The sequence below is a fragment of the Panthera tigris genome, chromosome B3 (assembly GCF_018350195.1).
Source record: "Panthera tigris isolate Pti1 chromosome B3, P.tigris_Pti1_mat1.1, whole genome shotgun sequence".
In the NCBI taxonomy this organism is placed as follows: Eukaryota; Metazoa; Chordata; class Mammalia; order Carnivora; family Felidae; genus Panthera; species Panthera tigris.
In genome coordinates this window covers 13,273,900-13,298,515 of record NC_056665.1, presented here as the reverse complement: position 1 = coordinate 13,298,515, position 24,616 = coordinate 13,273,900, and the positions used below count along the sequence as shown (strand labels likewise).

Genomic DNA, 24,616 nt, shown 5'->3' with positions numbered 1-24,616 from the left:
AGGCAGGGCTGGAAACAGGAGCGTGAGGTTTGAGAAGAGAACCAGGAGAGCTTGGCTAAACTTCAACATTCCTACTAAATTATCTTTAATGATCGTACTGTGAATCCACAATCCATAAATTTTATATAAAGCATTCTGGAATCTTTCATCTGAGTTTGATTACTTGTACAAGTCTTCACATTCCCCTTACAACTAACATTTTTAACCTTCAAAGCCTCCTTAATCAATTAACACTTGTTTTCCATTGACAGTTTATTAAAGGTTGATTCGGTCCCGAATCCCAGCTGCTGTCTGCATCCTAAACTTAACGCTCCGAATTCCTGTTGGGTTACAGAGGGAGTAAGAGTCGCTAATGATGGCTCCTTGTTGGACAAATTATTTCATTTTGAAATTGTATAGCCAAAGAACAATAAAGTATCAGTGCTACTTTTAAAAATAAATAAGGGGTTATTTTGCTTGCTGAAAGTTTTCGTTCGAATGACTGATCAGATCTCACATGTCTGTTTAAAAATGTCTGACTTAGGTCGTTACAAAATGACAGACTATGATAAACTACATGATAGTCGGGAGTGAGACAATGAGGCATTGTTTACACAGAAGATTGAGTAACTGGTTTCACAAAAGAGGTTCTTGGATATCTATTGTATGTACAACTAAGAGATTTACTGGAGCTTTTATAATTTCTGCAAGGCTCTTTTCCAGCCAGCTTCATTAACTTGAAGCAAATCAAATCATGCAGAAATCTGGCTCAGCCAGAAAGAAACCCAGGAAGATATAATATGAAGAAAAACAGACACGGGATGATAAGGTTTAGAATCTTTGGCATTTTTCATAAACATTTTGTTTGAAGATTATTAAATTACAACCCAGAGAGGAAAAAAAAATAGCAAACCTCACTATTAAATCTGTTTTTTTTTTACCTCGGCTTTGCTTTACAATACATATATATATATATATATATTTTTTATATATATATAAAACTGCACAAAGTATGTGTCAACAAAATACGGTCGTTACAACTTAAATATCATTTGAACATAAAGTATTGGCATACATTTTATATATGCACAAAATCGGGGTTTTTACCTGGGGGGGGGGGTACTATGAAATGGGGGCTGTAGGCATCAGATACTATTCAGGATTTGGGGATGATGCTTTTCTAGGAACGCGGTTCTGAGATATAGATGTATTACATGCAGATTATTTTGCTCAGGAACGAAAGATCATTTTGGACTGCTGCCTTATTTTTACCTTCTGCCCCCAAATGCGGGCGAATGAAGGGATTACGACAATCAGGTGAGCGGTCCACCTTCATTCGTTAGTCCCTTGCTCCCCAGCCTTCACCTTTCTTTCTAAATACTTTCAGAATTCATTCATTCATCCCCCGCGTCCTGCAGCTATAATATTGACATTTTATTTTGGAAATAAAGCGAAGTCAAGTCAGAAGAAATGGCGTTTTTAAGGCAACCAAATACTCTCACTGAAACCTTCGCTTTTTGGACGAGTGGTCCCTTTGGACTTTCTGGAGCCTTCCATTGCCAGCAATGGACGGTGAAAGAGGCTGACATCCAGCGCCGAGGTGTTGACCACAATTTTCCATACGGGTCTTCAGTAATCCCGGCTGAAAGACTCCCACAAAGACTTGAGCTGATCTGGGTCATTATTTAAAAATCTATGCATGATATATACTATGTGGGGAGACGATGGCTACCAGGGATTTGCTAACTGGGAAAAACCGACTGCCTCATGTGAACAACAATCTGAAAGGAGTGTGCAGACGGGAGTGGACATGACCGGATCTTCAGGAGAATCTGGTGGAGGTACCATAACAAGTTCAAAGTCCCTCTTGAATCCAGGTGGACTCCCGGCTGTTTTCAAGGAGGCTGTTGAGACCCCTGACAGCCTTACGTTACCTTCTACGGGAGAAGGGACATCAGTCTTTCACGGTCTCTGGCTTGTTTCCTTGCGAGGGGCCGACCTGCTACGCAACCGGCACACCCGTGTGCGTGGACGTGCGCACACGTGTGCAATCGGTGCCCGTGGAGAAGCGGGGAGAAGAGGGGGAGGGCTCCACACAGCACGTGTTTTGGAAAGACACCGTGGGGACCACCGGTGGAACAGAGACATCACGGGTCTCACCGACCCCACAGGGAATCGGGTGCCGGTGGCCAGAGTTGGCGCGTGTCCTAGACGGCACTGCGCTTCTTCCGAAGGGGGCTGTGGCTGCTGCAGGGTCTCAGTTCGGCGTACTGCACCTGTGAAAACAAACAGACGGGACGCCGGCGGTTAGGTAACCCTAGCTCGCCACAGTGCGTGTTAATGGCTCCCCAAGGACAAACCGAGGCAAAGGAAGGAAGGTTCAAAGGTAATGAATCATTTTCTAAACACAGGAACATGAAGGGATTAATTGCAGGAAGGATTTGAGAAGTCATGCATCATTTCTTGAAACCAAAATATTAAAAGCAGATTTTTCTAATGAGATGCCTGGGTTTCTACCTGCTCGCGGCGCGGCCAGATAATTCTAGGTTTGCGCGTGCCCGTTTTCAGCCACAAGTACACTTAATAACTGCCTCTTGCGAGTGCTTCCCTTAGTACACGACGCAGCGACTTACTAAGAAAGAGTCATTTCAAACTATCTACAATCTCGGAGGAAAAAAAAATGTCTCTGCAAACTATATACATTTATTTGGCCAGAGAGAAGCCCCCCCACCCCCCAAAAATGTTGAAATTGATACTGGCCACAAAGTTAAATAGATTTCTCTTAAAAAGGAATTTCCTTCGCAATGTAATGGCTAAACCATCTGTGATAAACATGAGTGCTCAGGGTGTCCCCAGTGGCAAACTGTCTATTGTGTTATTAGAAAGCACTCTTGGTGACACATGGGAGGATCTCACTAGCATATTGTAGATCCTCCTCGAACGCTCTTTTGCTGTGTCCCTCTGTAATCATGTCACCTCCCAAATGGATGGCCGTTCTGAGGGGCTGCCGTGTCGACCATGTAGAGACAATCCTTGCTTGATGGTGATTTCCTTTCTTCAAGAAGGCAGGGACAACCTCATGTTGCGACCCAAGTGACTGCACATTGCGATCCCATTGCTTTGGTGTGTGGGTTTTGATTGGCTGACGGCAGAATGGCTTTATTTGAAGTATTGTATTACAGACCACATGTGCTCACTGTTTTTTAGCATTTGTGCCAAACTCCCCAAGGACATCGTGTCCCATCACATATGTTGAGCTACACTTTGCCGAGAGCAGATACATGAAAAAAGCACCCTTTCCTTAGAGTGTTTTGTGAGGGTCCCCCAGGGGAGCAGGGGTGACATACCCTCCAATCTTCAATGCAAAACAAACAGGGCCGGGTTACTGTTTTATGATCATGTGATGCAAATGTTAACGAGTAACTTCATATTCATAGAGCGCAGTTATTAGCTAATTATATTATAAAATGGAGGTGAAAGAGAAATAGCATCACGGAGTCTGTTTTAATCTCTAGAACTCAGAATGAAGGGGAAAAAAATTCTAGGGCTTTTCACCTCCAAGTCACTGTAATCCGCACAAAGCCACCTGGGAACCAGTGATGCGACTGTGGCCCGGAGACGAAAATCGATACTTGATTTGGATGCTGTCAGATAATAAAGGGCTGTGTCTTTGATCATCGCGTTGGTACCTCCTACCACGGTCTCCCCATCTACCTATTCTGTGATCTCGATGCTCCTTTAGAGAAATCATTGCCTACCCTCCTTCCTCTGGATTTATGGCAGCCTGATCTGCAGGGGCCTAGATCAGGTATTCTATGAGACTTTCTGGTATTGTTGCCTCGTTTAATCTCAATGCATCCACAGAAACCAGATGCCGCTGGACGAAGTACCTGTGAATAATACTTCCGATCGATCTCCAATTATGTCACGCTATCTCTGCCTTTATGTGTGAGAGTGAGTGGGGGCTTTGCCCTCAGCATCCCTCAGTCTTCAGAGGGGAAAAGATAGAAGGGGAGCCTAGGAGGTGATAAGGGCAAGGAAGAATTAAAACAAATAATAATAATCCTCCTGTCCACTACTTCCCCTAACATGCCTGCCACGCAGCAGAGGGGGAAAATAAGAATCCCCCCAGCTTGGGATCTCCCATTCACTGAGCTCATCTTATCCTCCTGGGGGAGGCAAGCGATCATAAAACGGAAGAACACCATCACACTATACCCACACAGTAGGGGTTCCAGATCATTCTTAAGTAGCTCTTTTTCCGGGTAATTTTCCGTAATCGTCTCAGGCTCGGGACAAAGGTTTCCTTGCCACCTCCCTGCAAGCCAGGCCGCTTTAAGGATTTTCTGATTCGTTATCTCAATTACCCAAGCACAGCCCTGTGCTCCTCTGACTCTGGGGCTGGCCAGACTTCAGGGTTGGGGTCCCTGCTGGTGGCGGCCGTTCATTACGTACCTTTTGAACATCAGACGGTACCCTGGAGAGGAAGTCTAACAGCTCATTATTGTCGATGGCATAGGGATTTCGAAGCTTCTTAGTAAATTTATTTATGCCTGAAAAATAGAAACACCAGGAGATCTCTTTGTCTGTCTGTGTATCCATGTGTCTGTCTGTCTCTTTAAAAACTCTCCTGACTGGGGGAGAGGGGCATTCACAAGTCAAAATTAGTGTAAAACAATTACTAGACCTCATGTCACGCACACGTTGCTGTCATGTGAAATCATTCACAAATGCCTGGTCTTGAACGAAGGCAGGGTGGGGCGGGGGTGGGGGGTGGGGGTTCTGTCGGACAGGAGCTCTGCCTTCTTGGACTGTGAAAATCCCATTACAATCCCAGCAGCAGGGCGGCAGAAACACACACGAAAACAGTGTAGCTCATCGGCTTTTTTGGACTACGCTGATTAACAGCCTCCTCTGCTAAGAAAACCAATGTCCCAGATGGGAAAAGGCCTTCATTAGCCCAAACAAGTCTCTGCTTGGGGGCTCTGGACCACACGTAGCAGTGGGAGATGGAGGGGCGGGCGTTGCCTTTTTTGTTGTTAAAAAGAAACTGCAGACATCTCTCTCCCCTACCCCAACTCATTTGCACCGGTTTCTCTCCTCTCCCGGCAGAACAGAACCTGACATGTTGACTGTAACTTTGATGCTACAGGAAACCGTGAAAAGCTATCACTGGAAATTAGCCTGCTCTGGTTGCTAACTGAATTTATGGACCACAAGGCGGTGCGTGGGTTTGTCTCGTCCATGGAGTCCCTGCTAATTCAGGACGGGGACCGTAGTAATTAGAGGAGGTTCAACGTGGAAGGTGTCTTTGAAGGGTGCACCTCGGGTGCATGGGCATGTCCGGGGGGACGTTCCGCCTGCGGTTTTCTTTCCAGAGGGGTTGTACCTGTCGGCCACCTCTGTTTCCTACTCTGCTCCTCGAAGCTGCTGCTAAGAGCGCATCAGCCACTGTCTTTTCACCAAAGGTCAACTCTTTTCCATGCTGAGTTTTCAAAAGCCCAGAGACCGGGTGGTGGGCTTCAGAAGCCTTGCCACGGAGTGTTTGTTTTTATTAGCAAAGATCAGTGCTTGTTTATTAGCAAAGAGCAGTGCTTGTTAATTACCTGGCCATCCCAATGATGCTGAAAGAATTCTCACCTTCCATGAGCCCTTTTACCCCAAAGCCGGCCCCGACACACAAAAGCTTTGATGTTTCTCTTCATTAAATAGTATTTTGCTTTCCTCTAACGACTGAGCTTCCCGAGTGACATGATAGCTGACACAATGCCAACCTCCCGTCATTTCCTTAGAGGGTCAGATTTACATCTGCTTTGCAAATGGGAGCCAGCCACTGTTCATGAGTAACTGGTGGCCTGGCCGTAGGGCTGGGGAAGGCTTCTTGCGGACGACCCTTTTTCTCTCAAGTCCAAGCTGCACTAGGCCTTTCTTCCCTCTCCCCCCACGGCAAGCTTCGTGTTTCTAGCTGAAATTGCCCCGAGTTCCTTTAAACTGAAATACTCTCGCTGTGTTATTCTAAAGACACTTAATTGTAGCATGGGCTTTTTTGGCAAGAGAAAACAGACAAGGCGAAATGATGAAGGGAGACAAAGACGTATTGAGAAAAGATATATCTTCTATTGTTAATTATATATAGTGTGCGCATCTGGAGCCTTTACAATGAGCAGCAAGGCAGGGATAATATCGCAGCCGATCAAAACACTGCGTTCTTAGTCACTGAGAAGATTATAAACCTGCACAGTAGCTCAAACGCACCAACAAGGGCAGAAGGAGCCCCATAATGCACTGAGACTGTCTGTTTGAACAACTTAGGATAAAAATTACAAGGCGCTCAGATGGCGTGCTGCAAAAGCACACCTTATTTTGTAAAGCCATCAAATGGCGTCATTACTTACTGCATGAGCCCAAGTGTCAACAGGGGATCAGGTACTCCTGGGTCATCATTAAGGGACGATGAAGCGAGGAGCAAGCGTTATGGAACAGCCATATCTTGGCCCCAGCTCTGGCATCCCCGTGTGGTAGCTGCGTGGTTTCAGGCAAACCACTTAACCTTTCTGTGCCTCAGACTACTTACGTTAAAATCTGAGCAAAAAAAGATCTGCCCTATTATATATATAGTGTCGTAGGTTGATGGCAGGATTACGTTGCACAACGTAAGCTAGAAGATTCTGCACTCTGAAATTCTGTAACAATGAAGGGGGCTACCATCATCACTCCAGACGTCAACAAGCCCCAAACCGAAGGGCGCGGATAGGAGAAGAATCGTTACACTGTTAGGCATGTGATCGCACACGGCCAAATTTGGAAGCTGTACCTTTTTCGGTAGCATGACAGACACGCCTTTCGATTTTTTCACCTGAATACAGAGAGGCAAAGGTCACCTCTGCTGTGAATGTTAATTTTGTAGCACACGAAAACCGTGGGAATCCAAATACTGAGGGATAACGTTTGGCAAAGACACTATCATTTAATGGTCCCGGATCACAAACTGAATAGATCATTAGAGTGTAATGAGATCCCCAGCAAAAAAAAAAAAAAAAACATAAAATAAAATAAAATAAAATAAAATAAAATAAAATATAAATAAATAAATAAAAAAGTCTCTTGAAGAAAGCTGGAAAAATTGGATGACTGCTTTGCACATATGGCCACATGTGAATAAGTACCTGAAAGAGAATTATAACACTATTTTTCAGGTACTTTTATGAGTGACTTGGGATGTACCCTGACCTCGATACATCAATAGGAGTGGGTGAGATGGGGCTGAGGGTCCTTGCTTGCACATGTATCCAACGCTAAGTGCTTGCCACCAAAAAGACATTGTGGTATGACAAATGGAGATATAATGTTGAATAAGTCATGGGTCCTTCTTTCAAGAAGCTCAAAATCTAGCTTGGGGAGTTCATCTCCACCTTGGAACAACAGAAGTACCTCAGAGCAGAGCTCCAGTATCTACGATGTAAATAGAAGGGAAGGAATATGAAACACCTTTCCGAGGGGACAGGAAACCCGCTTGGGATCTCACCCTAAGAAAGGCCTTGCCTCCTAGAAATACATCAAATAAGTGATCAGACTTCAGTACATCTGGTTTCCTTAAGACACTTTCATCTATCCCTCTCAAACCGCTTCTCACGTAATCTTCCAAATCTACACTCCCACACGAGAGAGGTGGGTGGTGGGCTCAAAAGAAATGCCATTCATGTAGACCACAGCGATGAAACTTGCACGACTCCTCCACTCGTTAAATATCTGTCAAGTACTTGTTAAAGATCTACTACCTTTATGCAGCTCCACCAGGAACTGTAGGTTAAAGAGGAAAGAAAAGTGTCTTACCCTTCAAAACCTTACAATGGAGTTGGTGAGTCAAGGAACATTGCTTATGGCCATTATGAAATTAGGCTGCTTTCTGAGGCGTATGTTAAGTAATTCTCATACTTCATGATTAGTTCTACAAAAACATCATTTGGTGTGTAGAATATGGGAATAGAGAACATACAGCTAAATAGCTTTGTTCCAAAGGGTTAAAAATATTGGACCAAATGGGGCGCCTGGGTGGCTCAGTCGGTTGAGCGTCCGACTTTAGTTCAGGTCACGATCTCACGGTTCGTGAGTTCAAGCCCCGCGTCAGGCTCTGGGCTGATGGCTCAGAGCCTGGAGCCTGCTTCCGGTTCTGTGTCTCCCTCTCTCTCTGCCCCTCCCCCGTTCATGCTCTGTCTCTCTCTGTCTCAAAAATAAATAAACATTAAAAAAATAATAAAAAAAAAATTTTGGACCAAAAAAAAAAAAAACAAAAACAAAAAACCAAAACTCAGGATCTTACCACTTTTAGGACTCACTGAAAATGAATAAATAACTCAGACTAAGCAATAATCTTCTGATCCTTAATAAAGTTGAAAGGAACACTAGAAATTTAAGACATATGAAGTGATCTTCCACATGAGAAAGTCTCTACCAAGGATACAGTCATATAGGAGATGTCTAAAGGAATGTCCTGGGTCCATGTTACCTAATAACTAATTTGTCTTGGAAAAGAAAATAGAATTGTACCGTATATTCCATGACGGCATGGCAGATTTCATTCAATGAGCCAACAGATCGTGTGTTGACGGTCAAAGCCTTTGACTACATCGTACATGGTGAACTCATCAATAAACTATAAGCCCCCACCTAGAATGCAAAACGAAAGGACCAGACGCAAAAGACGAAGCTCACAGGGTTACTGTCAGCTCGGGAGAACATAATAAAGTCCACTCTATTCAATAATTTCATCCATAAGCTAAATTAAAACAACAGCAGTATCTTATTAATTAGATGCCAAACTTTGGTGTTGGAGAGCTGCCAAGATCTTGGAGGATGAGATCAGACGTCAAAGCAATTCTGGATAAACAGAAAGAGGGACTGGAATTCAAAAAACTGACGATCACAGGAGGAGATATAGCATAGTCTTCTTTGTGGGGGGCAAGAGGCGGAAAAGCAAATCAAGCGTGCACTAGAATGATTAGGAAATCATGAGAAACGGGGTTTGATAAGCTGACCATGCATTCAACTCACACTAGCTTAAAAATGAACAGAATATTGGCCACATAATCCTCGTGATTTTGAATCATGTTTTGGTTAGAGGCAGACAATAGTTTTAAGATCTGCGTTTTAAAGGCGGCCAGTTGAGTGAATCCGGAAACTCATTCTTAATGGAAAACAATTAAGAAAGAGTGAGACTGTTCGGTCTAAATAGATAACACTTAGTACAGAAGGTATGCTGGGAAATACTTTCACAAAATGTTCCTTCTTGATCAATGGATCTGAAGAGCTCCACACTCTCTTTCGAAGGGTCCATAGACCCATGTGCTAGCACTGTTGCAAAACACAGAAACAAATAAACAAAAACTAAGTATGCCTAGAAGACTTTCCCCAAGAGTGAAGGTCATCAAGGCTCAAAACCGACCCCTAAAGAGGGAAATGAGAATATCTTTTTCTTTTCTCAGGCTTGGCGATAAAAGAGAGATCCTTCTTCACACGGGATTTTCACTTCCTCGACGAAACAGAGAACCAGTGGATTATGCTCCCTTAAAATCATTCCACCTCTGAAGTTTTATGAGTTATTCTATTTTTTCGAAGGCTTTTCCCAGTTCAGAATGTCTACACTTGGCTTTCCTCGTCGGCAGGACTCTACTCCTGTGGGTTCTCTTTGAAAAGGTCTACATTTAATGGTTTTAGAAAGGTTGTAGCTTTTTATCTGACATTTGCAGCGTCTCGGCTTTTGCTTAAAGATGAATGCATCTCAACGCAGTCACTTGTGTTTGTAAGTTCTCGGAACATCTTAACATCTGAGGATCCCTGGAAGGGGGTGGCTGTGATTGAGAACTCAGCAGTAGTCATAGGAGCCAAGTAACAGAACACTACGACGGGCAGACTCTTACGGAAAAGGGTTGATTGCTTCTCCAACAATTAACCGACTGTAATGCACCCTCCTTCTATCAACCCAGAGCCCACCCAGCAGCAGACACAAATATTCACAAAGCTGCTTGTATTTTGTCCAGCTGCTAGCTTGCGTAGTAAATCAAGTCGTGACATTTATTTCGAGTTTGTGAATTTGTTTCTGCTTTTGTAGAGCAGCTCAACTTCATACAGGCACCCCGTTTACCCTGCTAAATAATAGCTTCCTCTTCCATCAGGCACTGGTTAGGGAGTAGCTACCCACCTTCCTCTCTACTGCTTCTGGATTTAAGTATGGGGTTAAGTTATTTTTCCTCCAGGAGAGAGGAAGTGTCAGAAGCAGACCGGCAGCGACCAGATCTGCTTTTACATAATGTAAAGGGCGAGATGCAGGTGGTTGCTCACTGTTTGAATAACTGTTTCCTCAAAGTTAACCGGGCCACGGCAATATATTATTCAAGAGTATTTATGACTGCGAAAGCCCAAAGGGAAATCACATGCACCATCACATTTTTATTGGATTGCAATTATGCAGGAGGCCTGTACATATCTGTGCTGACTGTTCACGCAATTGGCCTTTTCAGGGAGGTCCTGGAAGTTTTTTGTTCCCCAAACGCCTTCCTTAATCTCATGTTTAATTGCCAACAAGAGCACACTTAAAGTTTATAGTCCCACTTTACAAATGAGTAACTGATTCTTACCTGAAATCGACTGCTAGGAGAAGGACCACGCCCAACTTACCCCAGATTAAAACGATGTACCGGAGTGGAATAAAATACAAAGTGACGGTGGCCACTGCCAGGATCAGGCAGGCCAGGAAGGAAAGGAATGGGACCGTCCAGTTGAACGTGCTGTAGACAAACCACAAAGACGTCATTTTCTCGCATGCTCTGGCACAGCTGTGCTACGTTCATCTTGCCACTGTTTATTTTTTTAAGGTTTTATTTTATTTTTTAAGACACAGAGAGGGACAGAGAGAGAGAGAAAGAGAGAGAGAAGGAGACACAGAATCCGAAGCAGGCTCCAGGCTCTGACCTGTTAGAACAGAGCCCCACGCAGGGCTCAACCCACGAACGGTAAGATCGTGACCTGAGCCGAAGTTGGATGCTTAACCAACTGAGTCACCCAGGCGCCCCTAAAAACCACAGATTTGAATCTAAACATATCAGTAACCACATTAAATTTGAAGGGACTAAAAAAAAAAAAAAATTGAAGGGACTACAAGCTATAATGAAAAGCTAGCGATGGTCAGAAACAAGAAAGATACCTAAAATAGAAATACCTAAAAACAGAAAATAATAGGAAAGGATATATTATGAAGAAACCCATAAGTGGGAGGTGGTGTGGCCATATTAATATAAGATACTAAGGCAAAATTTCATTTATTGTTTAGAGATAAATACATCACTTCCAGCTGATTAATGATCTAATTCACCAGGAAACTATAGCAATTTTAATACATACAACCCAATTAACATAGCTTTGGAACACAGAAAGCAAAAACTGACCAAGCTTCAAGGAGAAATAGACAAATCCACAGTGGAAAGTTTTGACATACATCTCTAAGTAATTGATACAAGCAGCCCAACCGAAAATGAAAATCGGAATATAAAAGATTGAATGTGGGGCGCCTGGGTGACTCAGTCGATGAAGCTGAGGCATCCTGACTTCAGGTCAGGCCATGATCTCACAGCCCGTGAGTTCGAGCCCCGCGTTGGGCTCTGTGCTGACAGCTCAGAGCTTGGAGCTTGCTTGCTTCAGATTCTGTGTCTCCCTCTCTCTCTGCCCCTCCCCTGCTCATGCTCCGTCTCTCTCTGTCTCAAAAATAAATAAAAACATTAAAATATATATATATTGAATGCAATCAACAAATTTAATCAATGAATATATATCCAGAACAATATCCTAGATAACCTTTTCAAGCACACATGGAAAATTTACAAAAGCAGGCCATTTTCTCAATGAATATTTTCTGACCATAAAGCAATTAAGCTAGAAACCAGGAACAAAAAAAGATAACCAGGAAATCTTCAAATACTTGGAAATTAAGCAATATGCTTCTTGGCCAAAGAAGAAATAAAAACAGGGAGAAAAAAAAAAAGTTTTTATTAAATTTGAATGATAATGAAAATATCAACACCAAAATGTCTGGCCTGGAGCTAAAGTTGTGCTTATAGACAATTGTAGAACTTAAAATGCTCTTTAAATGTTAGGAAAATTAGAAAGATGGAAAAAGAGTTAGGAAAAAAATACTGAATTCATCCCAAGGAAAATAAAAGGAAGAAAGGAATAAAAATAAGGGTACTACTAATTAATGAAAAAGAAAGCAGGTTAACAGGTAGGATTAACAAAGGCCAGTGATAGTTCTTTCTAAAGACTAACTTAATTGATAAATCCCCACCAAGAAAGAAGGTTAAACGCAATTAATATCAAGCATAAAAAAGTGGACAAAGCTACAGATCCTACTGACATTCAAGATAGGATTTTATCCAATAAGAGGATTTTATTAACAAATTTATTCCAAAAAGTAGAAAATTTAAACAAAATGGGGAAAACCCAGAAAATGACCACTTATAAAAACAGACGTGAGAAGAAACAGAATGGCCAAACCCATCTATCTATTTTACCAAAATCGAATATTCAGTGAAAACCTGTCCTAAAAGAAAACTCCAGGCCCAGATGCTTCCCCAGCAAATTCTAGCAAATCTTAAAGGAAGCAATGACACCAGTCGTGTGCAAACTCTTCCAGATAATGATAGAATGCTTTCACCTGTTGTAGGAGTCTAGAATAATCTTCTCTCCATAAGGAATTTTCAAGAACAGAAAATTAGAGATCAAATCTCGTTAGTGATGATAGCTGTAATAATCCTATGCAAAGTAATAGTAAATAAAATAGAGCAAAATACAAAAGGAGAGATTATATAGCATGATGAAGTTGGGTTTATTCCATACAGTGGAACACTGGCTTAACATTTGAAAGTCAATCACAGTAATAGACCACATTAACAAAAATAAAGGAGGAAAAAAAAAAACATCATCTTAGTGAATGCAGAAGAAAAGTTTGATAAAACTCAACTTACATTCATGATAAAAACTCCTAGTAAATTAAGAATAAAAGGAACTTCCCCAATTTGATACATCTTTACAAAACCCTATAGCAAACATCATCCTTAGAATGAAATGTTGAAAGATTTTTCTCTCTGATATCACATAGGAAAAGAGTGTTCAGCCATGCCAATTCTGTTCTACCATAAGGTAAGAAAACATAGAAAAATGTAGAAGGATTGGAAAATAAGGAATAAACAATTATTCCTAAAAAATATGTTTCTGCAATAGAAAATTAAGGATAATAATCTTCAGATAAAAATTAAGATAACTAGGTTTACCAAAATTTAGAAATACCATGAAACAAATCAAGGACTTAGGAATATATCTCACAAAAATGCGTCACACTTCTATACATACAACTCTAAAATAATTCTGGAAGAAATTCAAGATGGCCTGAATAGACAGAAGACTACATTAGAAAACTTAAAAGTTTATCAAGATGTAAATTATTTCCCAATTAATGCAATCCTTATCAAAATCTCAATAGTTGTCTGTGTGTGTACAAACGAGTCGTGTGTCACTGGGTGCTAGAAATGAAGACGTGTATCAGACACTGTCACAAACACACTGTCAGATTTGCTCTCCCAAAAGCAAAGTCAGTTAACTCTTGCGTCTTCCCCTGAGCAACTCACAATGTTAGCGGAGAGCATTTTAATGTTTTCAAAAAAGGGGACATTCACTGTTTACATTTTTTTTTTAATTTAAGACACAGAAAAAGAAAGTCAAGGCAGTTTTTCAAAAATAATATTCATAACAGTCCATGTTTTTAAGCTAGTAATGCATCTGTCTACTGGTCTGAGCTCTTTTCATGTACTAATTCCTTTAATTCTTACAAAAAAATGTTATGAAGCAGGAATAATTATTACTCCCATTCTATAAATGAGGACTGAGTCATAAAAGTTAAATAATTGGCCCCAGATCACGTACCTTCCACACAAGTGGCAGAATTGGGATCTGAATTCAGAAAGTCAGCTCAAGAGCCCTCTCACTGCCCTCTACAGTAGGCACTTTAGAACAAGTAAAAAGGTGTATTTTGCTCATTTAATTGATTCAATACTCCTGTTCATACTGAGGACTTAACTCAAAGACATTATACTGTAATACCTCTAACACTCAAGAACTTACTAGACCTTCCCTTTGTTATCATGGAATATCTTATGCTAGTTTCCAAGAACACCCAAGGTGGATAAACCCTGATAAATCTAAGCTTTCCATCTCAAAATCAAACACTGGGTGAAACATTTTCACAGACTTCTCTAGTTTTCCTGACTTGAGAGCTCCCTAAATTCCTAAGAAAGCAATCCCTGACTCAGGAAGTCATGAGACAAATGAGCCACACCCTTCAGTTAGTGGAAAAAAAAAATCAGTGACTCTTTGTTCATTCGATCATTCAGGCTTACTAATATGTCCTAAGAATATCATTTTCCCAGTTCCAAAGCACTAAACAAAAATGACTGACTACATCTGGTAAGGGGGGATCCAGCCCCATCCTGTACTTCTTCCCCCAGTTGGGTGTCCCAATAGTTGACCTTTATGCCCATGGAACCATTATTTCTCTCATTTCCCAGGCTAGGACAAATGAATTCTTCTGACTTTACTACGCATGGAAACAGGATCGACTGGTCATATAATTCTATAGATTACTCTTTTGTAATGTACCCCACACGATGCTTTCATTCACGAGGCATGGTTCTCATCCTCCCTTGTGAACTTTTTCCTCACACCTAGCCTCTGGCCCTCTCCTTGGTCTTTCTGACTTCATTCTTTGTTCCTTTCAGCACATCACTCTCAGAGTAAACACCGGCTGAATCAGACTATCACTCCCCATGCCCTCGCTTTGATTCAAGCTGCCCTTAACCTCCTTCCTCATCTTCACTGCTTAGTATTTCTCGACGCCATTTTCTAACAGAAGTTCTACTTCCTATGGATGTGCCTTCCAAACCTGACTCTGGACCATTTGCAGGGATGGCTTCCCTGTCCTACGTGTTTCTCATGGTCTCCTCTGTGGAGATTTCCCTGCCTGTGCGAAGATACAAGTGTTAAAGCCAACACTCCATCATGACAGGACAAATAAAATACAGCACTCTTCTGACCCATCCAGCCTGCTGTCTGAGATAATCTAGATGCTACATGTTCAGTGACTGTGTTAGCCTGTTACATGCTAACGTTTGAAACAAGTACAATATTAGGGAAGATAATTAGAGAAAGTAGAGAAGAGTTAGAAAAAGAAAATATGAATGGGGTCTTCCCAGTCAGGTATGGGGAAGCCTTGCTCTAAGAGTTTTATGTGAGCTTATTTATTTACTGGTTGCCAGAAGTTGGGTAAAAGTTTTCTTGGTCCTTAAACACTGAATTACAATGGAATATTCCAGCAGAGTTACACATGCCGTCCCACTTGCATGCCCAGTAGGACCTTTAAGGTCACAGTAGTAATGAATGGCCAAAGAATTAATAGGAGTAGAGCCTCATGAGCCTTCCTTCCTGTGCTGCAGCTGGGCAGAACAGTACTCTGTTCATGGCTGAAAATACATCTCAGACATGGCCACCACAGCTGTGCTGGGCACAGCTGCCCCTCAGACGCACTGCAGAGATGGGGGCCTGTCTAAATCGCCCTGCCTTCTTCTCTCATCAGATACATTTCCTTGACCATTATCAGCTGCACAACAGCCACATTTGTCTGTTAGAGACCTTTGAGCATGGAGACAATTTTACCAAACGACACGGTCTTCCTTCCTCGGTCTTGCCCCCACTCCACATCCTCTTATCCTCCTTGCTTCCAGAATGTTCCTCACTCAATTTTTTTTTCCCACCCACTCAAGGCCCTGTACGATCTGCCTCACCTCCACGCACTGCCACCACCATCTGCTGTCACACAGACATACTAAGCCCCCACACACTCCCTGTATCTAGTACAGTCTTGGGCTTTGAACCTTCGCACAAAGTCTCCCACTTACTGACTTCTTGATTCTTCCACTCTTTCCTCAACTATCTCTTTCCATTATCAGACATGCTGATAAGGTATTGTTTCTTCAGAACTACCCTCTGTCGGTCTTTCTCTCTCCTACATCCCTTTCTGGGCTGGTCAGATCTCTCCTAACAGCCTGCCTTACTGCTACGTCACATCAGTGCAACTGAATTCTAATTGTCTTATTACTATTCTCCCTCATTGGGAAATAGCTCCTTAGAGGAAAATGACATTCTAGGGTAGTAGTGAGGCGGGCGGGTTAACATCTAAGCTTCTTCAGGGCACCTGGGTGGCTCAGTCAGTTGAGCGTCCGACTTCAGCTCAGGTCATGATCTCACGGTTCGTGAGTTCGAGCCCTCGGTCGGGCCCTGTGCTGACAGCTCAGAGCCTGGAGCCTGCTTCGGATTCTGTATCTCCCTCTCTTTCTGCCCCTCCCCTGCTCGCCGCCACCTCCCCACTCCCAAAGTAAATAAATATCAAAAAAAAAAATTTTTTTTTTTTTTAATTTAAGCTTCTTCACTTACTAGTTCTGTGACCTTGGGCTACAGAGTTAATCACTCTCTGATTCCATTTCCTCATCTGTAAAATGGGTAGATTAACAATCCTTAATCCATAGGCTTTCTGGAATCCTGTAATCTGATTCCTCTCAGTAACTTCTTAAATAAATTAGTATGTGTGAAGAGTTTACAACAGTGTCTGGCCAGCACATGACGTGAGCTGATGTTGCTATTATCATGGTTTTTTGGAATATTTCTCATTCTTAGACCAGGTCAGTGCCTGAAACTTAGAGCTGAGAGTTAATAAGTGAATGAAGGGAGAACTATTATGCCCTCTTCATCATTTGACTATTTTCTATTGTCACGTTTCTGTTAAACAACTTTGAGGGTAATTTAAGAAACCTTTGGTCAATTTATATAAAATCAAGAGGAAAAAAGCAGGTAGGCACAGACATATATAAGAAAAAATCTTCCTGCTCTTTAATTTTTCTTCTAAGACATTGATAATGGGAATAGCAACATGTAAATTCAGTAAAACTTACCAAATTTGTTTAAAGATGATTTATAACCTATTTTATAAACAACACGAACACGTCTTACTGTGCCAATAGTAAATGGCCACACTAGAGCGACTGAATTGGATAAGGAACTGAGAAAGATCAGTATTCGTAGAGAGTTCCATATTAACTATTTATATTTCCTGCTGCTAATTATAACTTACTGATTTCCTTGCATCTTGGTATGTAAAACTTTCCCTTGGCTTTTAGCACTAATTTTAATCTCTTCTTTACCCATGAAATTTCTAAAGTATTATCTTCATTGCTTACAGAAGCTAGAATGGCCAACAAAATAAGAAAAAAGTATTAATCTTCAGAAAGAACAACACAGTTGACATAATTCTGGATTTAAAAGAGGAAATACGTTTACAATTTAAAAGCCAAGAAAATTAAAAATTGCTCTGTTCATTGGTCCCAAATGAAGACCAGGTTATACAGAGTTCATAATGCTCAAAACAAAACAAACAAGAATCACAGAAAGAGTCTTTCTCAACTGAGACTCTATTGGATATTTAGTCCTTGTGCCCTAAGGTAGGAAGTGACAGCTACGGGTTGGATATCAGTCAACTCTGGCCTGCCACCTGCTTTTGTAAATAAAGTTTTGTTAGAACACATTTCATACCCATTCACTTAGGTATCAATGATGCCTGATTTCATACTTAGCAGAATTGAGTAGTTACGGTCCACCAAGATGAAAATATTTACTCATTGCCCCTTATAAAGAAAGTCTGTTAGCTATGTACAATCCTTTGATATGTTGAGAAAAAATGACTCAAGGCATTCACTGTGGTCTATGTTTTCGCTGAAAAAGGTAACTTTAGAGCATATTTCCTTCCTTTTTAATTTCTGATTAGGATACTCTTCTTTAAAAAAAAATCTTTAATTTATCACCCAAACCAAGATATTTTGAGAGGGAGATAATCATGGCAGGGCAATTGGTGTGAATTGGCCATATCGTCACCCCAGTTCTGAGGCACTGCCCAGCTGTAAGGCGGACAAGCCCAAAGAACAAACCAACAAACATAAATAGGACTTGCCCCAAACACTGTTACCTTTTGGTTTTTGTTTTTTGCATTTATTGATCCCCCCCCCGCCCCGCCCCCTTACCCCCACCGTCCTTATGGATGGCAGCTCCATTTCAAACACAGCACGAACGTAGAACTTACTTTTTAATTCTTTCTCCAAAAGAAGCTATTTCCTCCAAGATGTTTTGAACAGTTGAAACAATATCCTGTACCATATAGATTCTTTCAATTAACCCCTTTTTCTCGGATTCCTAGGAAACATAAAGGCAAGACTTAACTTGGTCACGTTTTCTTTTTATTGTCCCACAATAGAAATGTCTATGCCCTGTTACAATAACAAGGTACTCATCCACAGAGTGACTCCAAGGGAGGAATCCTATCGTTCACAGCTTAAATATTTATTGACTCCGAGGAACTACTGCCCACTCATTCAGATACAACCCTTCACAGCGTGCCTCAGTTGCTACCTCAGTATGAGGCCATGTTGTGTGGAAACTCCACAGAACCAAGAGCTTCATTTCTCTGTGGAAGCTGCTGTTTCTGCCAGAGAACTCGCAGCTCCTTCCACTTGGCTGAGCCCGACGTCCTGTCTGGCTTCACAAGCTCACCTGCCAGCTCCCCTTGCCCACGTCCCCTCACAATCCTTCAGAAACATTTTCAGCAGGTGACAACACGGTGTATGAGAACTCCAGATGATGTTGCGTCTCCTACTCCTGCGGCTTCTTTGTCAAACTCTATTACATTTTTTGTTGTGTTTTAAACCCACTGTAAATCTGAGGAACATTTCAGTCATCCTTTGGCAACCGCCTCAGAAACACAATAGGCCGCTGGAGGCAGACAAAGTCACTGCCAGAGACTGCATCCTACACAGGTTATCCCTGTGGAGGCTGCCCAATGATCGACTGGCTTTTCCTTTGTAGAATCAGAAGCAAATACAAGTGCATCTTCCCCAGTCTCCCGTGCTTCACATGAAACAGAATTCAGCCTTCTAAGAATAGTATCCTTACTTTGCTTCTAGAAAATCTCAAGACCTGGGTGCCTCAGGTCAGACTTCAGTTAAGCGTCAGACTTGGGCTCAGGCCATGATCTCGAAGTTTGGGAGTTCGGGCCCCGCATCGGGCTTTGTGCTGACAGCTCAGAGCTTGGAGCCCATTTCAGATTCTGTGTCTCCCTCTTTCTCTGCCCCTCCCCCACTCACGCTCTCTCTTTCTTTCTCTCCATCAAAAATAAATAAACGTTAAAAAATTTTTTTTTAATAAAAAAAAAAGAAAATCTCAAATGTGTTTTACCATGTTAGGCAGCTAATGCTTACAAAAAGAATTTGGAAATTACTCAAATGTTGGAGAAAAGACTATTCTCTAAACAGTGGTATTTTTACACAATTTCTTATTTTCTGATATTATAATCTAGCTTCCTGGGAACTCTATCGTGACCGAGATTTAGCGAGTACCCTCTTGGCTTTTGCCTATCAGGGTCACTGCAGCCAGTACATCTAACGCAAAACCTCAAATAAATCTAACAAAGCTTTTCATTTCTCTCTATCTAGAATTCTACTGGAGTTAGAATTCTGCTAAATTATGGAGCAAAACCTTCTAAATTGAAGAGACCATTTTAAGAATAACCTTCTCTGGGGGCGCCTGGGTGGCTTGGTCGGTTAAGCGTCCGACTTCGGCTCAGGTCATGATCTCGCGGCCCGTGAGTTCGAGCCCCGGGTCGGGCTCTGTGCTGACCGCTCAGAGCCTGCAGCCTGTTTCAGATTCTGTGTCTCCCTCTGTCTCTGCCCCTCCCCTGTTCATGCTCTGTCTCTCTCTGTCTCAAAAATAAATAAATGTTGAAAAAAAAAAAAAAGAATAACCTTCTCTGAAGTGAAAGAAAATATTTCGCTCTCCTCTTGTATTCTCTTTTCCATCAAACTGGACACAATTTGGGTGGGAAGAGAGAACCCACCACCCAGTTAGAGATGGTGGGTGAAAGCACCAATATGGCAGAAATGTCAAAAAGCACTTCCCTTCTTGCACCTGTCCTGGTTTCTGAAGCCACGTGTGGCCAAAACAGACCACACAGAGGGTAGAGGTGAGAATGTACCACTGTCAGCCCCTCTATGGTAAAGGGGGTGGTGCCGGGATGGTTTGAAGAATCTCTTACCATCTGGGCTGACCTCCTTAATCCGAGAATTCTGCACAGAAGAAGAAGGTGGGCTCGTGTCCTCTCGGTACATCAAACTTGCGAGACATTTTTCCTTTTTTCATCCCCTCTTTAAATTCCTTATTTCCCTTACTCTCTAATTCTTCAAGCAGCTTGCATTAAAAATTAGATATGTTGCCAGAGCAACCTAATTTATGCTCAGCAATCCACAACATCTATTAACGGGCACAATGGTGAAAACCCATCTCTGTCTGCTACACAAGTATTCGTGTTTACAAAGAAGGATTTGAAAGCACCAGGGAATCTGACCCAAAGGGCAAAAGTAGCTTCCTCTTTTCAGCAGCATAGGCTTTGGGTCAAAACAATTTCTTGGAAAAGGATTCAAATTTCCATGCAGCTCAACTTCATAAGAGTGTCCTAAGTTCAGTTGACTGTTTTTTGTTTCTCCCCTCCCTACAAAAAACCTAAATGATGAGATTCTGGTTGTGAAGAAAGTAGTTAGTAAACCCAAATAACAAATGATTGTCTCAACGTCCTTTTACTTTTTCACGAATTTGATGTTTTAGTTTGCCTATTTAATATTCGAAGACAAGGTTAAAGAGTCCCACCATGTCTCAGCTAAAAGGAGAGTAATTTATCAACCAAATCTGTATACTTTTAAAAGTAATCAGAATTATATCACCTTTGAAATACTTATCAACTGTCGACTTGGTTTTATCATATTGATGGACCCACATAACTATTCCATTTTATTCTTATAAATACAGTCCTTCAAATATTTTAAAAAGCGTATTTTGTATATTAAAAGAAATGTACTTATGGTATCTGAACATTTTTTTTTTTTCAACGTTTTTTATTTATTTTTGGGACAGAGAGAGACAGAGCATGAACGGGGGAGGGGCAGAGAGAGAGGGAGACACAGAATCGGAAACAGGCTCCAGGCTCCGAGCCATCAGCCCAGAGCCTGACACGGGGCTCGAACTCACGGACCGCAAGATCGTGACCTGGCTGAAGTCGGACGCTTAACCGACTGCGCCACCCAGGCGCCCCATGAACATTTTTAAATGATACATAAAAAAATGATTATTTGTGCTACACATTCATACATGTAACTGGTTTCCTGGTTATATCTATTTATAGTCCCAGGTCAGGGTACTTGTCAAAAGAATGTACTTTTTAATGCCATCTTTTTCTATATTTCGTAAAATTGTTCTTAAATCTTCAGAGTTGCCCTTAACAGCCATTAAATTGACACCTTTAATTGACTCTACTGTGGGTCATAATTTTAATTACAACAATACTCTCTCTACAGGCACTGAGGTACCTTGGAATCTCACACCAAAAAATGTGTTACATGGAGAAAATCATTATCAATTTTAGTTTTTAAGTATTGAGATCTGCATATATTTCAGCCCAAATATTTTATATCCGTTCGTATGAACATTCTCTGTCAAACATCTTTTCAAGATAAAACTTCAAATGAATTGTCTCCATGATTCTTCTCAACGTTTAACAAAATGCATACTGAAAAGTAAGTGGCTTCTCAATTTCCCTCCATTCTTTGGTAAGATAGGTATTTATTCTATTAAACATCAAAAGATTTTTTTCCCACAAATTGAGACATCTCAAAGGAAAACTTCAGAATTTCAACACCGAATAGCACAAAGCATTTGACCTCATCGATTACTTTGTGGCAAATATTCCTTGTCCTTGTAAAAAAAAATTTTTTTTTTAAATGGCAGTGTCTTTTTTGCTAGCTTTTTAAAAAACCCACTTCCACTCACTAGCAGCTTTCAGAGATGAAGTGACTTGCCATTCAATCATTGAAGATTTCGATTAAAAATTGCCAACTGATTATGACCCAGATTCAACAAAAACTGTAGAGATTTCTTTTTGCACAAGAGTTCAATAGCTCTGGGAAATGTGTAGGTTGACGAAGAGCTCTTTAAAGGTTCAAGGATTCCTAAAATCAGATTGGTGATCAACAGCAAAAACAGAGTGCACGTTGCCACACTGAAGTACATTTTTTTATATCTGACATATCCTTGTCATGAAAAACTCTGTTGTTGCTACTCAACACCGTATATATAAAATATTTATAGGGGCGCCTGGGTGGCTCAGTTGGTTAAGCGTCTGACTTCGGCTCAGGTCATGATCTCATGGCTTGTGAGTTCGAGCTCCGCCTGGGGATCTGTGCTGATGGCTCAGAACCCGGAGCCTGCTTCAGGTTCTATGTCTCTCTCTCTCTAGCTCTGCCCTTCCCCCGCTCATTCTCTCTCTCTCTCTCTCTCTCTCTCTCTCTCTCTCAAGAGTAAACATTAAAAAAAATTAATATTGATAAATGTGGACACTGCAGCTTCTAATTCAATCGATGGCACATTATCATTTGTCTGTACACAATCATGGAAAATCAGGGCACTGCGGCCGATCCCAAGTACATTTCTGTCTCATAGATTCCCTCATTTTGTAAGAATATCTTATTGGCCATGATGCTGTCCTTCATCAAAGTTTGCATTCATATTGTCGCTACCAAATTCAATAAGCCCCAATGCTCAGTGTTTCAACTAAGTTTACAATGGCGTTCCCGATGTCAAAGATTTCGTCATTGGTAAAACTAACTAGCAAAAGCTTTATTTTGGCTCCATATATTGGATAAAAAAATGAAAACAATTTTAGAATGAACTTATTTGATATTCTGAGTCATCTGATGTCATCCAGAAAAGACCACCATTATTTGATGCTGCACAAGGTTTTTTATATGTTGGTGCTACCCGAGTCAACATATGAACAGCCAGCTTGCCATTTTTCATACGTGTTCAATGAAACCTTGGGATGGAAAATCAATAAATGTAGAACAGTCATCTGATCTAAAAGAAGAGTCATACTCCACAGAGAGGTATCTAAATACAAGTTTTCAGCTGCCTGAATAAAAGCATGTTTCCAGAAATGGTCTTCTTGAAGTAACTACTGTTGAGGCCTCTTTAGCAGATTTGTAACTTAAGTTTACCTACTTGTAAACTTAAGAGATATGGTCATGGCCCCAGAGGATAGACAAGAAATGTAAACACACATCTATTTAGTTAGCACATCAGCAAGTATCTCGACAAAGCGGGGATCATTACTTGACTATTTCCTAAACGTGTACTCTGAATTTATTATTCACTCATTAAAAAGGCTTTACCCAACAGTTAAAAACAAAAGTTTTAAGTGCAGATTTACTCATTGGAATGAGCAAAACAAAACACTATGATAAATGTGTTCAGACTATTTTTTATTCTCTTATCCATAGAACTGTTTAAATTCTGCATATATTTAACATACACTCACCCTGTAATCTGTCCTCTTTCCCACTCACCACTCTGAACTGGCAGTGTGGAGGCTTTACGCACCTTAACAGATTTGGCAATCGCCATGCCGTGACAGGCTGCTATGCCAGGTGGCCGATTCGAGTAGAAGCATCAGATGCTTCTCCTCCACTGCTTGAGATAAGAAGGGACGGACCCATCTGAGAGCATCTTGTGTTTTCAGTGACCATCCAAAAGCCTTCCCTTAAAGCTAGGTGTTAGTGAGGCAGGCCCTGAAAAGCGTCAGGAAAATAGATGGGTTTATGCCTGGTTAGTTGCTGGATTTAACGCGGTGTCTGTGAGCTCTCTGGTCAACGCCTGCGCAGACAGGGGAAAACGGTAAATGGAAATTTTCTGGGCCAGGAAAGGACACGTGGCAGAGGAATGATTCCAGTCCAGAACTTCACTCCAGAGCAAGTGTGTCCCCATTACAAGAAGCCCCTTAAGTGTCTGGCAGACGTTTCGCAAGGTAGGCATTCGGCACGCATTTGTTCTCTTTGACATTTGTTTCTATGATGTCTATGGCTGCCTGTTCTCTTTCCTTACTGTAGAATATATAATTTGGAGACACTTTGTTCCGTTACGTATTTCCACCTACTCTTCCTTTCCAGCACGATTTTGCTCAATACTCACGCGAGTGTATGTTAAATAATGCCTTTTGAAAATATTTCTTTCCATTCTTGTATTTAAGAGCTCAGGGTACTCAGGGGCTGTTGGTGCCAACCGGTAAAAAGTCGGAAGAAAAAACAAACAAACCATGAGACTTCCCAGCTCGACCCAGACCTGCACCTTATGTAAACTAATAGGCTCTGGTCAGAACGAACTGGGTTTGACTCTGTCTTGACATCCACTCGGTTTGCCATCACGGCGAACTCCTCACTCCTCCTGAGTCCCGACTTTGCTGTCTGGAAAAAGGGAAAGGCTCATCCTTTCCTGATTGAGTGTTTGAAGAATTAAATATCATTCACATCATAAAGTATGTAAAGCACGTGGTGCATTCCAGGTACTTCCTAAACCGAAGCCCCTTCCCTTCAAGAATGCAAAGAGAGAAAAGAATGTGAAA

The 24,616-nt window shown here is 41.5% G+C and overlaps 1 protein-coding gene across 9 annotated transcripts in view; it reads right to left on the bottom strand.

The window, feature by feature from the left end:
- Window positions 1–24,616, bottom strand: part of MCTP2 (multiple C2 and transmembrane domain containing 2) — a 268,029-nt gene that overhangs the window by 30,000 nt on the left and 213,413 nt on the right. For 6 of the 9 annotated variants that reach the window (XR_006218419.1, XR_006218422.1, XR_006218420.1 and 3 more), the window contains 4 exons: window positions 18,206–18,315; window positions 10,654–10,763; window positions 4,435–4,532; window positions 1,914–2,255 (listed from right to left, as the gene is read on the bottom strand). Coding sequence is in view for 2 of the 9 variants with exons in the window: in XM_042988136.1 (XP_042844070.1) it covers window positions 2,187–2,255; window positions 4,435–4,532; window positions 10,654–10,763; window positions 18,206–18,315 (387 nt within the window). In the remaining 7 variants the exon portion in view is untranslated. Of the gene's footprint in view, window positions 1–968; window positions 2,256–4,434; window positions 4,533–8,526; window positions 10,764–18,205; window positions 18,316–23,623; window positions 23,787–24,616 lie in introns of those variants that run through there. The other 3 variants (XM_042988136.1, XR_006218424.1, XM_042988137.1) reach the window with 3 other exon arrangements.